General features: G+C 36.2%; 1 protein-coding gene across 12 annotated transcripts in view; it reads left to right on the top strand.

Annotated features, from left to right (window-relative positions):
• The window catches only part of RPS6KA3 (ribosomal protein S6 kinase A3), a 111,102-nt gene that overhangs the window by 52,947 nt on the left and 44,960 nt on the right, over positions 1-13,195 (top strand). For all 12 annotated transcript variants that reach the window (XM_033411512.2, XM_049704731.1, XM_033411517.2 and 9 more), the window contains 2 exons: positions 3,603-3,719; positions 9,558-9,639. In XM_033411512.2, the coding sequence (XP_033267403.1) occupies positions 3,603-3,719; positions 9,558-9,639 (199 nt within the window). The remainder of the gene's footprint in view (positions 1-3,602; positions 3,720-9,557; positions 9,640-13,195) is intronic.

Raw genomic sequence — 13,195 nt, 5'->3', positions numbered from 1 at the left:
GGGGAAGTTTGAGGGAAAGAATGTATGGGCACTATTACCCTCCTTTTACAAAGTGAAGAATTAGGATTCTGTCTAAAACTTATAGAAAAAACAAGAAGTTTATGTGAAATTAATATAATTATCAAACAGTGGGGAGGAAGGTGATGGATGGAAGGGGCATAATATAAGTAAGTCCCTCATCTTTCTTATTTTTAAATCAATAGGTATTGTCTTAAAGTTAATAAACTAAGAAATGATCAAAGTAAGTGCAGAAAGAATTAAAATTTTTTTAAAACTTAGGTATGGGGGTGAGAAGAGACTTGCTTTTCACCATAAGCTATTCTACCACTATTTGATTTGTTACCCATGTGCATATATTACTTTGACTTTAAAAACAAAAAATTTAGGGAACAGGAAATAACCCAAGTTGACAGAAGGCTACGTGTAAGGGAATGTTGGGAAATAATACCAGAAAAGCAGGTTGAGACCATATTGTAGAAGGCCTCCAATGCCAAGGTAAAGCAGTGCATTTAATTTGGAAAAACTTGGAGGAGTTTTTGAGCAGTCTGGGCATGTAACTGGAGCTGTCTACTTTCAGAAAATGAATTTGTCAGGAGGATGGATTGGAGTGGCAGTGGCAGAAAGGGGCATTAGGAGTGACCAAGCTAGTTTCAATTTCCTACAGGAAAGGTAACGAAGGATTACAGCAGGACGATGTTACTGGAAATAGAATGAAAGGTATTCCCAGAACCAAGCTTGATACATAATAGGTGCTTAAGTGTGTTTATTGAATGAAGGGATCAAAGGGAGACTCTACATTTTTTAGTAATTTTTTGACATGAAAGGAAGGATAGTCATCAAAGATGAAATCTTTCTTGAATAGTAACTGCTGTTTATTTTGAGATCCATGGCCTGATTGTAGCTCACACTGTGAGAGTAAGGCTTGATGCTGTATGCCTGTGACAAAATGCAGAACGGTTATAATTCAGTAGTCCTTCCTTGCCTATGTTGCATCTTTATTTGTGACAGACAATTGTAGTAGGTATTTGCTATGAAATATAAGATGAAATAATGTTGCAGCCTAATGAATTACATCCCACTTAACCCAAGAAAGAAAAGTGGTAAAATATATAGAACATTACAGGGTATAGTTCTTCACAGCGTCATGATATAAGGGCATAAATAGCCATTAGATTTCAGTTAGGCTCTTGAACAGTTCGTTTTTCCCACAGGAGGCACACTGGCACATGCTGGAATCCAACCCATGAACTTAGCCTCATGAGTTCAAGTCTGTTATCAATTAGTCTTCAAAGTTTGATGTGACAGCACTTTAGGGTACAGAAAAGAAAGAGGAGAACTTCTTTATAGTTTCATTTCCATGTATAATGTATATAATTTAGTAATACAAAAAGTATATAATTTATAAGTATATATATAATTTAGTAATACAAAAAGTATATATAAGCCAATAAGTATACAAATATTGGGTATATGCTATTTTTTTTTATTAATAATGGTGTACTACCAAAAGTTCAGAGACCACTTCACTAATCAGTTTAGCTAACTGACCAAAGAGATACAGACCAGTTACAAAGGCCAGGGGAATAAGTCTGTATGTTACTGTCATTGATCTTGGATGGGGAACCACCAAGAGCCTCATGACAGTCTCAATGTGGTGTAATGCTAAGATCCTTGTTTTAGAAGTTGTTAGAAGTCAGAAAACCTGGAATTGGGCCCTAAGTCTGCCAGTTACTAGTTTGTGATCTTTACTTGATCTCTTTAAACTTCAGACTGTAGAATATTCAGACCATTTTACCTTTAAAATTTCTAATGGTGAATGGGGGAGTCTGTAGAGAGTTCTGAAATGTTTTTGCTTGCTTTGGGGTATACTCTGTGTTATCATTAGCCCTCTCTAATACTGATATGTAGTCAAAGATTTGCATGAAGCATAAATAGAAAAGGTGAAAAAACACCTAACCCGGGCTTGATACATGTTAGGTATTTAATAAATAGTTGCTGGATTTTAATCTGAATCTTTCTTACTTAATCAATCCCACATATACATTGTTCTTTGAAATTTTTTTTTTTAGAGAATTGGGTAATTTGCTTCCTTTCTTTCCTAATGCGCCTAGGAACAGCTATCACTCTCAAGACCTTGTACACATTGGTCTCATTTGGAGAGAAGGGGTGCCCAGGAAGGAGTCAGCTAATGTTTGATTCTACCCTAATGCCTATTGCATAGGATCATTGTGAGAATTAAATGAGATAATGCATATGGAATTACAAAATAAAAGACTAAACCATATTAGGGGATTGTTTTATTATTGTTGTCAAAGTTCCAGGAAAGTCCAAAATGATTAAGCTGCCTTAGTAGAACATTCTACAAACTACAGCTTCTGTCTTACAGAGTAAATTGGTGGGCCTGGATTTCTTTTCTGTTCTCTTATAGGAGCTTTTTTTCCATTTACTACTCATTTTCAAAAGCTACCACATTAGGATATCCTTGGTATATCTTTTTGAGAAATCTTTGTAATTCCTTATATTGCCAGCCTTCTGTGTCTCAGAGAATGTTATTTGAGTTCAAGCATTTATATGGAATACAATGGTAATAAAAATAATGAATTATTTATGTTTGTATAACACATTTAGATTCTACTCATAGTACGTATGCACTAGAAAAAACATTATAGGCAAAAAAAAAAGAAAAGATAGTCTTTGACAGGCTTATGTTTCTTGTTTTGTTGGGTTTTATTTTATTGTCGTAGTTTTGGGCTGATAAAGTACATGTCTTGATTATTAAATAAATAAGGTGTACTTAATCTGCTGATCTCAGGGTAATAAAGTAATTGAAATTCTATGTTTACTTACATGTATTTTCAACCTTTCTCTTCTGACACCTTCTCTCAGGTATAGTAAAGCATCCACATTCTTTAAGTATCCTTCTCTTAACTCTAAGACCTTCTACTTTTCCATCATGCTGAGCATGTTTTTTCTGTCTAATCCTCCATCCAAATGTTAAATCTTTTTTGATTTTGTGTTTTAGAGTTATTCCTTTCTCCCATCTCAGATCTCAGGTAGTCCTAGAAACAGAAAGTAACTTAGATATTTCAAACACAGTAAACTTCAGCAGGCTAATTCAAACGGCCTTGCTGAGGGTAGAAATCTCCACGTTGACCCTGGAATATTTTTCAACCCCTCTCCCCAATAATCAGGTTTTGTTGTGTATAGTGTTGGTTCTACCTAATACAATCACATATCAGAGCACACCAGATTACTCTGATCTGTTTTCAGACTTCTTTACACACTCTGCCCTCACCCCATGAAACTAATCATTCTGATTATCTCCAATAGGAAGAGTGAAGACTTGAAAGTATTCAGAACTAATGTTATGTAGAGGTTAAACTGGCCTATGTGGTTGGCTGGTATTATTCTTTCTCTGGCATTTAACTTGAAAGTATATTTGCTTGGCATGTGTTCTCTTTTTACTTGGTGGGTCAGTAAAGGTGGTTTGTGTATGTTAATTTGAGGATTTCTAATATGATACAATAAATTTACATTGCTTGATTTATAGCCAGAGGAAGTAGCTCTAACTCTGTTTTATCCCCTTATATTTGCATCAACAGGAAGAAGGCAGTATCAAAGAAATTGCAATCACACATCATGTAAAGGAAGGACATGAAAAGGCAGATCCTTCCCAGTTTGAACTTTTAAAAGTACTAGGGCAGGGATCATTTGGAAAGGTAAGCCATGAATATGTGCTTTTTAAAAAGTTGCTTTTTGGAATTCATATATATTTCATACAAATGGGGAACAGAAATATTTTATGAAATACTACTGATCTCCCTACAATGCAGTATTTTCTGTGTTTTTACAATTCTCACTATCAATAAGTGTGACAAAGTGAATAAAGTCATTCAGAAGTACAATGGGAACTTTCATAACTTGGCAGTGTTCACTTCATATTCATTTTATCTTCAAGACTATATGACGTCTCTAATGGCACTTCTTTTTTTTTTTCTTTTTTTTTTTGCGGTACGCGTGCCTCTCACTGTTTTGGCCTCTCCCGTTGCGGAGCACAGGCTCCGGACACGCAGGCTCAGCGGCCATGGCTCACGGGCCCAGCCGCTCCGCGGCATGTGGGATCTTCCCGGACCGGGGCACAAACCCGTGTCCCCTGCATTGGCAGGTGGACTCTCAACCACTGCGCCACCAGGGAAGCCCTAATTGCACTTCCTGAATGATTAAAAAAATCACAAAATGTTCCCGTGACACACTGGCCTCTTTTTGAGTCTTCATGTAGAATCGCAAGGTGATCTTACAATACATTATAACAGTGCATCTCAATCTTTCCTCCAGAGTACCCCTAATACCAGCAGAAAGCAAATAGGTACTCCCAAGGAAATAGGGTGGGGGGTTACCACTACATGTACGAAATTTGGGGGACTTATAGCTTGTCTTTAAAATGAACTCAAAGGCTGCATTCTATTCAGTGATATCTGTGTCTGGTTTTTGTTTTTTTTTAATTAATTAATTTATTTATTTATGACTGTGTTGGGTCTTCGTTTCTGTGCGAGGACTTTCTCTAGTTGCGGCGAGCGGGGGCCTCTCACTGTCGCAGCCTCTCTTGTTGCGGAGCACAGGCTCCAGATGCTCAGGCTCAGTAGTTGTGGCTCATGGGCCCAATTGCTCCCTGGCGTGTGGGATCCTCCCAGACCAGGGCTCGAACCCGTGTCCCCTGCATTGGCAGACAGATTCTCAACCACTGCGCCACAAGGGAAGCCCCTCTGTGTCTGTTTTTAATATCCAAAAATATTTCTCAACTATTTCCCAAATCCACCAACTAAAATTGCAACATCTTTATCATTTTTCAAGTATTCCTTGTCCCCCTGCTGCATACCTCAGGAGCGCTTCCTGTACTCCATTTTGAGAAGTACAGCATTATAATCACTACTACTTGATCTATCTAGTCCATTTCTCAGCAAGAGGAACGTTCTGAGATTGCATTCAGCTTTCACAGTGCAGTGCTTCCTTGCCACCTCTCTGTGAGGAAGCATTTGAAGATAGACTTTGCAAGCTTCAAAACAACACCCGTTTTGCTCTCTTGTGTATTTTAACGGGACTGTTTAGCAATTCTTGGCTAACATAGGTAATCTGTTACAGCTGTTAACCTCTTTCAAGCCCAAAGTGATATTTTTAATCCAGATATAGATTAAGTAGCCAAAAGAAGATAATGGTTGCAAGTTTGAGCTCTAGGTCAGCCAGACGTGGATTCTAGTTTTGTTTCGTTTTTTCTGCTTAATTGCTATGTGCACTTGAGCAAGTTACTTAACCTCTTGGAGCCCCATTTTCCTCTTCTAGGCAGTCATTAGGTATTGAAGTTCTCAAGGTTCCATTCTAGGCTCCCTTCTCACTCTATACTCCCTACTAATTAATTTCTTTATGCCCACTATCTTAATAAAACCCACATACAGCTGATGTAACAGATTTATATCTCCAATCTAGATTGTGACTCTAAACTCTGAACTGTATGTACAGCTACTTATTTTTTCCTCTTTGCATGCCCCAAAGTCAGTTTAAACTCAACATATCTAAGACCAAACTCATGATTTTCCCCTAACCCCCAAACCTCTATTTCATTTTTCTCTATTACTATGAATGACTTCTGGTTAAGCAAGCCAGAAACTTGAGAGGCATTCTTGACATATCCTTCTAGTCCCCGCCCTTCCCTCTCCCCCCACCCCCACCAATCTGATCCATTGACAAGTTATGCTGATTTAGTGAGGATTTCTCAAATCATGCCTGTTCTCTCCTTCTCCCTGCCACTTCTCCAGTCTGTGCCACCACCATTTCTCCCTGGCCTATTGAAGGAGGCTCCTACCTTGGGCTTCCCAAATTTATTTTTGCCTCAAGCCCTTATTTATCAATACATGACAGCCAACAAGAGCTAGTCTTATACTCCATCCACTTAACCCTTTAGAGGCCTCCCTTTGCTTTTAGGAGAAAGACAAATTCTTAAGATGGCTGAGGAGCCCCTCAGTCTGCCCCCTAGCTACCTCATCAACATCAGTGTATATACTTTTCACTGCCTGTGTTCTGGCCACATTGGCCTTCTTTTTTAATCCATAAGCAAAAGCCTTTTGCACATGCTGTTCCCTCTGCCTGAAAAACACTGCTCCACCGCCATCCCTTCCTCCTCTGGTTGGCTCCTCTTAAGCTTAGGATCTCAAAGAAGTCTTCCCAGCCATCCTGACCTAGGTCATATTTGTCTATTTTTACCGTCTCAGAATATTAGATACCTCATCTTCACAGCACTAACCTCAGTTGCAGTTTTTTGTTTGTGTAATTATTTGTTTATTGGCTGTCTCCCCCACTAGACTATATGTTCCATGAGTGCAGGGGCCATGTATGCCTTGAACCATGTCTCAGCATGGAACCAGTAGCACGGTACCTAACATATAGTTCTGGAAAGAATTAATGAGTAAATAATAGTCCTGCCCTCATAGGGTAGTAGTAAGAATTAAATGATATAAGGCCAAGCACATAATATCTGCTATGAGATTGTATTATCATGCAATTTATTATGGATAAACCAAAATAGATGGATTTATTTCTACACATTATATTTTCAGGGAACATAATATTGAAGTTTCCAGGAGTTAGCATGCTTCTCCCTTTATTTCTTTAAAAGTAACTTAAATACCTTACTATAAATAGCAAACATTAAAAATAGGGCGTCTCCTTTCTTACTCATCCTCAAAAGCCAGTCTCAGCCAAGGAAACAGGGATGACCTGTCACAGCCTAGAATAGCTTCATGAGGGATTCGAAAAGTCAGAAGTGCTGGTGGGGGAAGATCTGATGGCATCTGGGACTGCTGCTGCTCCTGCTGCGCTTGACTGGTGACCAGCCAGAGGCAACAGATTGAGTGCCCTGAGCAGAAGCACAGAACTGGGTGGCTGGCCCGATTCTTATCCCAATACCTCCACTGTGACACTGCGTTAATTATTTAACATCTCAAAGCCCTAGCTATAAAATAGGCATTGCTTAGTAGGCCTGCCTCCCAAAATTATCATGATGATGCATTACAAATGCTTGTGAAAGTCCTTTGCAAAAACTAAGATGTGCTGAAAAGTGTCAAGAGGGTGCTTTCAAAGTAGGGTGAAGAAAGTTTGAACCCATGAGGAGAATTTTTCTTGTAGAATAGTATGAAGAAGCTTGATTAGGGAATCTTAAGAATGAATGAATAATAAATATCAGGTAAATCCTAATTATCCCCACCTAGTTAGAATTTATTTCAGTTCAAAAATATTCATAATCTCTGATTGCCTTTAATTTTTAAACATCATTCCATCTTAGGAACAACCCTGATTGAGAATACACTTTTCGCTCCCTAGGTTGGCTCACTGCTAACTGGCTAAAAGGAAGTTTCACCATGGGCCACGGTGAAGGGGGACAATGGGTGTAATTTGGGGAGAGAAACACACCCTGCATCAGGGTTTCTGTGCACATTGTGGCACTTTTCACTGGACGTGAGGTCACTGACCATTGTCTTCGGCACAATTTCTCGAAGTGAGGAACTCTGCCTTGCCCTAGAATCAGTTGAATGAATCATTTTTTTATTTTGTGCTAATAGCCTAGTGTGCTAATGCAGGTAATAGAGAGCTGACCCTAGAGTTAATTCTTGATTGTAATTGAGTCTCTTCTTACCATCTGTGGCAGCTCAGTAGCACTGCTAGGAAAGAATGGGTAGGAGAAAAAAAGTTGAAATTCAGGTCCATTTAGCAAGTCTGTGTAAAGGTTTGCTGGAAAAGATAATGAAACTAATGGTCAAAATGAGTAGAGGGGATTTATTGATAGTTTGGTATTGTATTAGACAAGTTACAGCATGACCGTGAGTTATTTAGAGCAGACTTTATTCATTTTGTATAAATCCCACACTATATTTTGAAAACAGCCAAAAATATTTGGAAAATCAAGATACTCAGTAACATACCTGGGGATTGCTTGCTTTTTTTCTTTTTTTTTTTTTGCCACACCACACGGCCTGCGGGGTCTTAGTTCCCCAACCAGGGATCGAACCCGCACCCCTCCTGCAGTGGAAGTGCAATAGTGTCTCATCACTGGACCGCCAGGGAATTCCCCTGGGAATTGTATTCTTAATTTTTAGGTATATGTGTGTATTTGATTTTTAAAAGATGGGGAGGCAGGGTTCCGACTTAATTTACATTAAATAGTTGTGAGTAAATTTCTTCAGTATAAGTGTTTTAAATTGTTTTGCCCAAATCAAAACTACAGTGAGGTATCACCTCTCACCAGTCAGAATGGCCATCATTAAAAAGCCTACAAATAACAAATGCTGGAGAGGATGTGCAGAAAAGGGAACCCTCCTACACTATTGATGGGAATGTAAATTGGTGTAGCCACTATGGAAAACAGTGTGGGGGTTCCTTAAAAAACTAAAAATAGAGTTGCCATATGATCCAGCAATCTCACTCCTGGGCATATATCTGGAGAAAACTCTAATTTTAAAAGATGCATGCACCCCAGTGTTCATAACACTATTTACAATAGCCAAGACACGGAAGCAACCTAAATGTCCATTAAGAGATGAATTGATAAAGAAGGTGTGGTGCACATATACAATGGAATACTACTCAGCCAAAAAAAAGAATAAAATAATGCCATTTGCAGCAACATGGATGGACCTAGAGATTGTCACACTGAGTGAAGTCAGAAAGACAAATACCTTATTATATCACTTGTATGTGGAATCTAAAATATGACACAAATCAACATATCTACGAAACAAAAACAGACTCACAGATATAGAGAACAGACTTGTGGTTACGAAAGGGGAAAGAGGATAAAGGAGGGATAGATTAGGAGTTTGGGATTAGCAGATACAAACTGCTGTATATAAAATAGGTAAACAACAAGGTCCTACTGTATAGGGAACTATATTCAGTATCCTGTAATAAACCATAATGAAAAAGAATATATATATATATATATATATATATATATATAACTGAATCACTTTGCTGTACACCAGAAACTAACACAGCATTGTAAATCATCTATACTAAAATTAAAAAATAAAAATAAATTGTTCTGCCCAGCAATGAGAAATTGTGGAGTTTTCATACATAGAAAAGACTATCAACAGAATTGAATCAACAGAAAATTGTGGTCAAGGGGAACTTCTGTATTAAAGTTTTTATGGAATCAGAATTTTTGTTTTGTTAGAAGCAGAGCAATCACCACCTGTGTTATACTTTAAACATGTTAGACTTTTCTCTAATTGCTTCATAGTTTAAAGATTTTTGTTTCTGTCTTACATGTTACATGGTCTTTGGGAACTGGCAAACAACAACAAAAAATGTATTCACTTATATTGACACCCAAAGTTATAACCAGTGTTTACAACTCACTATATTTATAATTGGTAATATTTTAAGGAAAATAGTTAATGTATCAGAATCTTTCTAATAATAAGCTATATTACAGTAGGGGGTCTTATTTTAGCAATAGTATAGTTTATGATACTTTGTAAGACTTATTTTCTCTTATTTAAATACAGGTTTTCTTAGTCAAAAAAATCTCAGGCTCTGATGCTAGACAGCTTTACGCCATGAAAGTATTGAAGAAGGCCACATTGAAAGGTAAGTGCTACTGCTATTTGTAGTGTTCGCGTAGTATGAACAAACTGAAAAATCTGAATAGGTCTCATGTGACTCCTAGGCCAGTTACTTAAATTCAGAATCTGTTCCCGTTACTGTCTTTAAATTTAGACTTTCTTTTAGTGGATTTTTCCTACAAGGCTAGGAATCATATGACTAGTGAGAATGGGAGTTGCCATGCTTTAAAAGAAGTATTATAAATTCTTCTTGGGCTTTAGGCAAGTAGAAGTTTAGAATTTTAAAACTAGGTTTGATGCATCTTCCAGTTCATATTATTATTTTAATGTTTTGAAAACTTACTGATTTATGATGCAAAATAGCTTTTATTCTAAGGACTTTATCATTTTGACTTCTGGTCTCCAAATAAGTTTTTATTCTAAGCCTCTGATTTTGAAAAATCTAATGTCAGATTTGGCTCTTATAGGTAAACAGTCACTTAGAAAAAATTGTACATAGATTTTTAAATACTTAGATCTTCCTTTTTTAAAGTAGTATCAGTTATTTTACCACATAACCTCTAATTATTGATTCCTGACATCTCTTTTTTTCCTCTTCAACGTACCTGTATTTTCTAAAGGTTTTGAAATATTCTGGAAGGAATATCTGTGATGATCACTTATTATTTCTGATGTTATTTTTCCCAATTAGTAACTCACACTGGATATTATCATCGTTTCAAGAAATTTCACCTTCCTCTATAAACACCATCCTTTGCCTCTGTTCTCTTGCTCCCTTCCTGAATGTATTTTCTTTCCTATCCAGTCTCCACCCCTGGGCATACTACTTACTTGATTCTTGCTAGGGCCAGGAAATTAAATTATATCCTCAGTGCCCTACTCTACATCACTACTTTTATAATTTTATACTCATGAATTCCATGTTATAAAGCTGCATAGATGGAACTTATTTGAGAGTTCATTTACAAAAGCAACAAAAGTAGTTTTTTTCATGTATATAACAGGATTTGTGTTGTGCATAGTATATGTAAAGGAAACTATGAACTCTGAGAAACCTAAAAGATATTGGGAAAGGAAATACATGCCCAATTCCTTTTAGAGAAGGCTGTTAAGACTCTTAGTATTCCTCTAATCATCCAGTTAGCTCCATATCCTCAAGATTCCTGTTGCATTTTCCTTGAAATATTGAAAATTTCACTTGAAAACATACGCCTCAAAGAGTATTCTAAAAAAGAAGAATGAGAAAGGAACAAGTTTTATCAGGTTTAAGGCTTATTAAAAGCAGTAATAATTCATTGTGTTTTGGGGGACAATAATACAGGCATATAAACCAGTGGAACAAAACAGTACAAAAGTATTATATATTAAAGTTTCATGTATTTGTTACAAAAATATTGAGTAAGTGCTGTGCTGTATGACAAAGCAGGTGGCCAGGACAATGGGAAATTAAATACTGATTTTTTAAATTTTGTTTGAAATACTTATGAACAACCTGCAAAAAAACTAGAGTCTTCTCTTAAACCATATACCATAATAAACAATCTAACTGAATTTTACAACTTAACACATCCTAGGAAACTTGTGAAGAGATATTGAGCAAAGCACAAATTACAAACAAATTGACAGTACAAAAACTTTTGGCCTTTTGTACAGTGAAAAATAGTATAAATAGGAAATCAGGAAATTATTTGCCTCAAATATTACAAAATATTAATATATAAGGAATTTATTAAAAGGCTCCTACTGGCCAAATCTAGGACAGTTTAAACATTGCAATAATTAATGACAGTGATCGATTACAACCCACTGAATAAAGAATCCATGCGTTAATCCATAAATTAATGGAGAACAAGGGAAAGCTCTTCCTTACAATGGAATTCCAACTAATAAATGTAAAAGGAATGATTGAGTTAGGAGTTCCTGAGAAATAACTTTACAACCTCCACCTAAAGGGTTTTAGAATACATTTTTATGCAAGGGGATAAAATAAATAACATTTGGGGAAATGTCCCAGTTTTCTGATAAATGCATATAAAATAATGAGTTATTTCATATAATGGCAACATAAGTTAGAAAGCGGTTTTGCAATAAGTACAACAAACCATTATTGCTGCTAAAGTAACCTAAGGAAATAATCTCAAAGAAGGATTTTGTGTACTTGAAAATTTTCATTGCAACATTATTTAGAACATCGAGAATTTAGAAATCTTATAAATATTGAATGTTTAGAAAAGTATGGTATGCCACTTAATAGAACATTATTTAAATGAAATATTTCAAATATAATCATACAAATGAATGTAACAAAAATTTGTAAGTGAACAAATATAATCATACAAATGAATGTAACAAAAATTTGTAACGAATTTGGCTACCACAAGTATGTAAAATTATATAGATGTTAGCAATATAAGAGACCATAGAAAAGTGAAGCTACTTGACATATTGGAATTATAGACTGCTGGTGTGTTCTTAAATTTTATTTTTATTTTTATCAAAGTAATATGTGTATAGAGTCTTATAAAATAGCAGTGCTTTTCCTACCCTTCTCCCTATCCCAGTTCTTGACCCCCAGAGACAATGACTTCCGTCTCTTTAGCTGCTGCTTCTGCCTTTTACCTCCACATTCAATATTCTTATATTGTAATTCTTTGATTGTTTTCATTTTGGAGACATAATCTTTTGACTTCCTACCATGGAAGATTAGGATTTAGTTCTCTTACACACAGTTTCCCTTTTCATGTCCTCCTAGTAATGTTTTCATAATGCTTTATACAAATTGTTCCTGTACTGAAGTCACATATCCTTCACATCTTTGCTGTATTAGATCTCCTTTCCTAAATTCTGTACCTACCTTTTTCTCAGTTTACTTTCTAGTTTTGCTGAAACACATCTTCTAGTAGCTACTTTAGAAAGGCTGAATGGATGGTAAATTTTTTGTAACTACATGTCTGAAAATGCCTTTATTCTGCCCCTCACTTAATTTATAATTTGACTGGACGTAAAATTCTAGATCAGAAATAATTTTCCCTCAAATATTTGAAGGCATTGTTTCCATTGTCTTCCAGCTTCCTGTATTGCAATTATGAAATTTATTACCATTATGGTTCCCAGTCCTTTGTGTATAAGCTGCTTTTCCTCCTTAGAAGTCTTTAGAATCAAGCTACTCTTTATCCCTGGTGTTCTGAAATTTGTATAATGGTATTTCTTTAGTGTGGATTTTTAAAATTCATCATACCAGATATGGGGTGGTCTCTTTCAATCTAGAAACTCATTTCTTCAGTTCTGGGAAAGTAGTTTGTCATTTCTTCTCCATTTTATAACTGCTACTCTTTGGATATTTTGAACCTCCTGGGTCGTTGCCTAATTTTTATTTTTTTTCCATCCTATTTTCCATTTTTGTCTTTTTTTCCTGTTTCCTAGGAAATTTTATCATCTATCTTCCAACCCTTCTATTAACTTCATGTTTCTACCATTATTTTTAATTTCCTAGATTTTCCTTGTTCTCTAATTATTCCTTTTTTTTTTTTTTTTTTTTTGCGGTACGCGGGCCTCTCACCGTTGGGGCCCCTCCCGCCGCG

Source organism: Orcinus orca, chromosome X, assembly GCF_937001465.1.
Source record: "Orcinus orca chromosome X, mOrcOrc1.1, whole genome shotgun sequence".
Taxonomy (NCBI): domain Eukaryota; kingdom Metazoa; phylum Chordata; class Mammalia; order Artiodactyla; family Delphinidae; genus Orcinus; species Orcinus orca.
The sequence above is the reverse complement of the archived record's forward strand: the minus strand, read 5'-3'. Positions and strand labels throughout refer to the sequence as shown.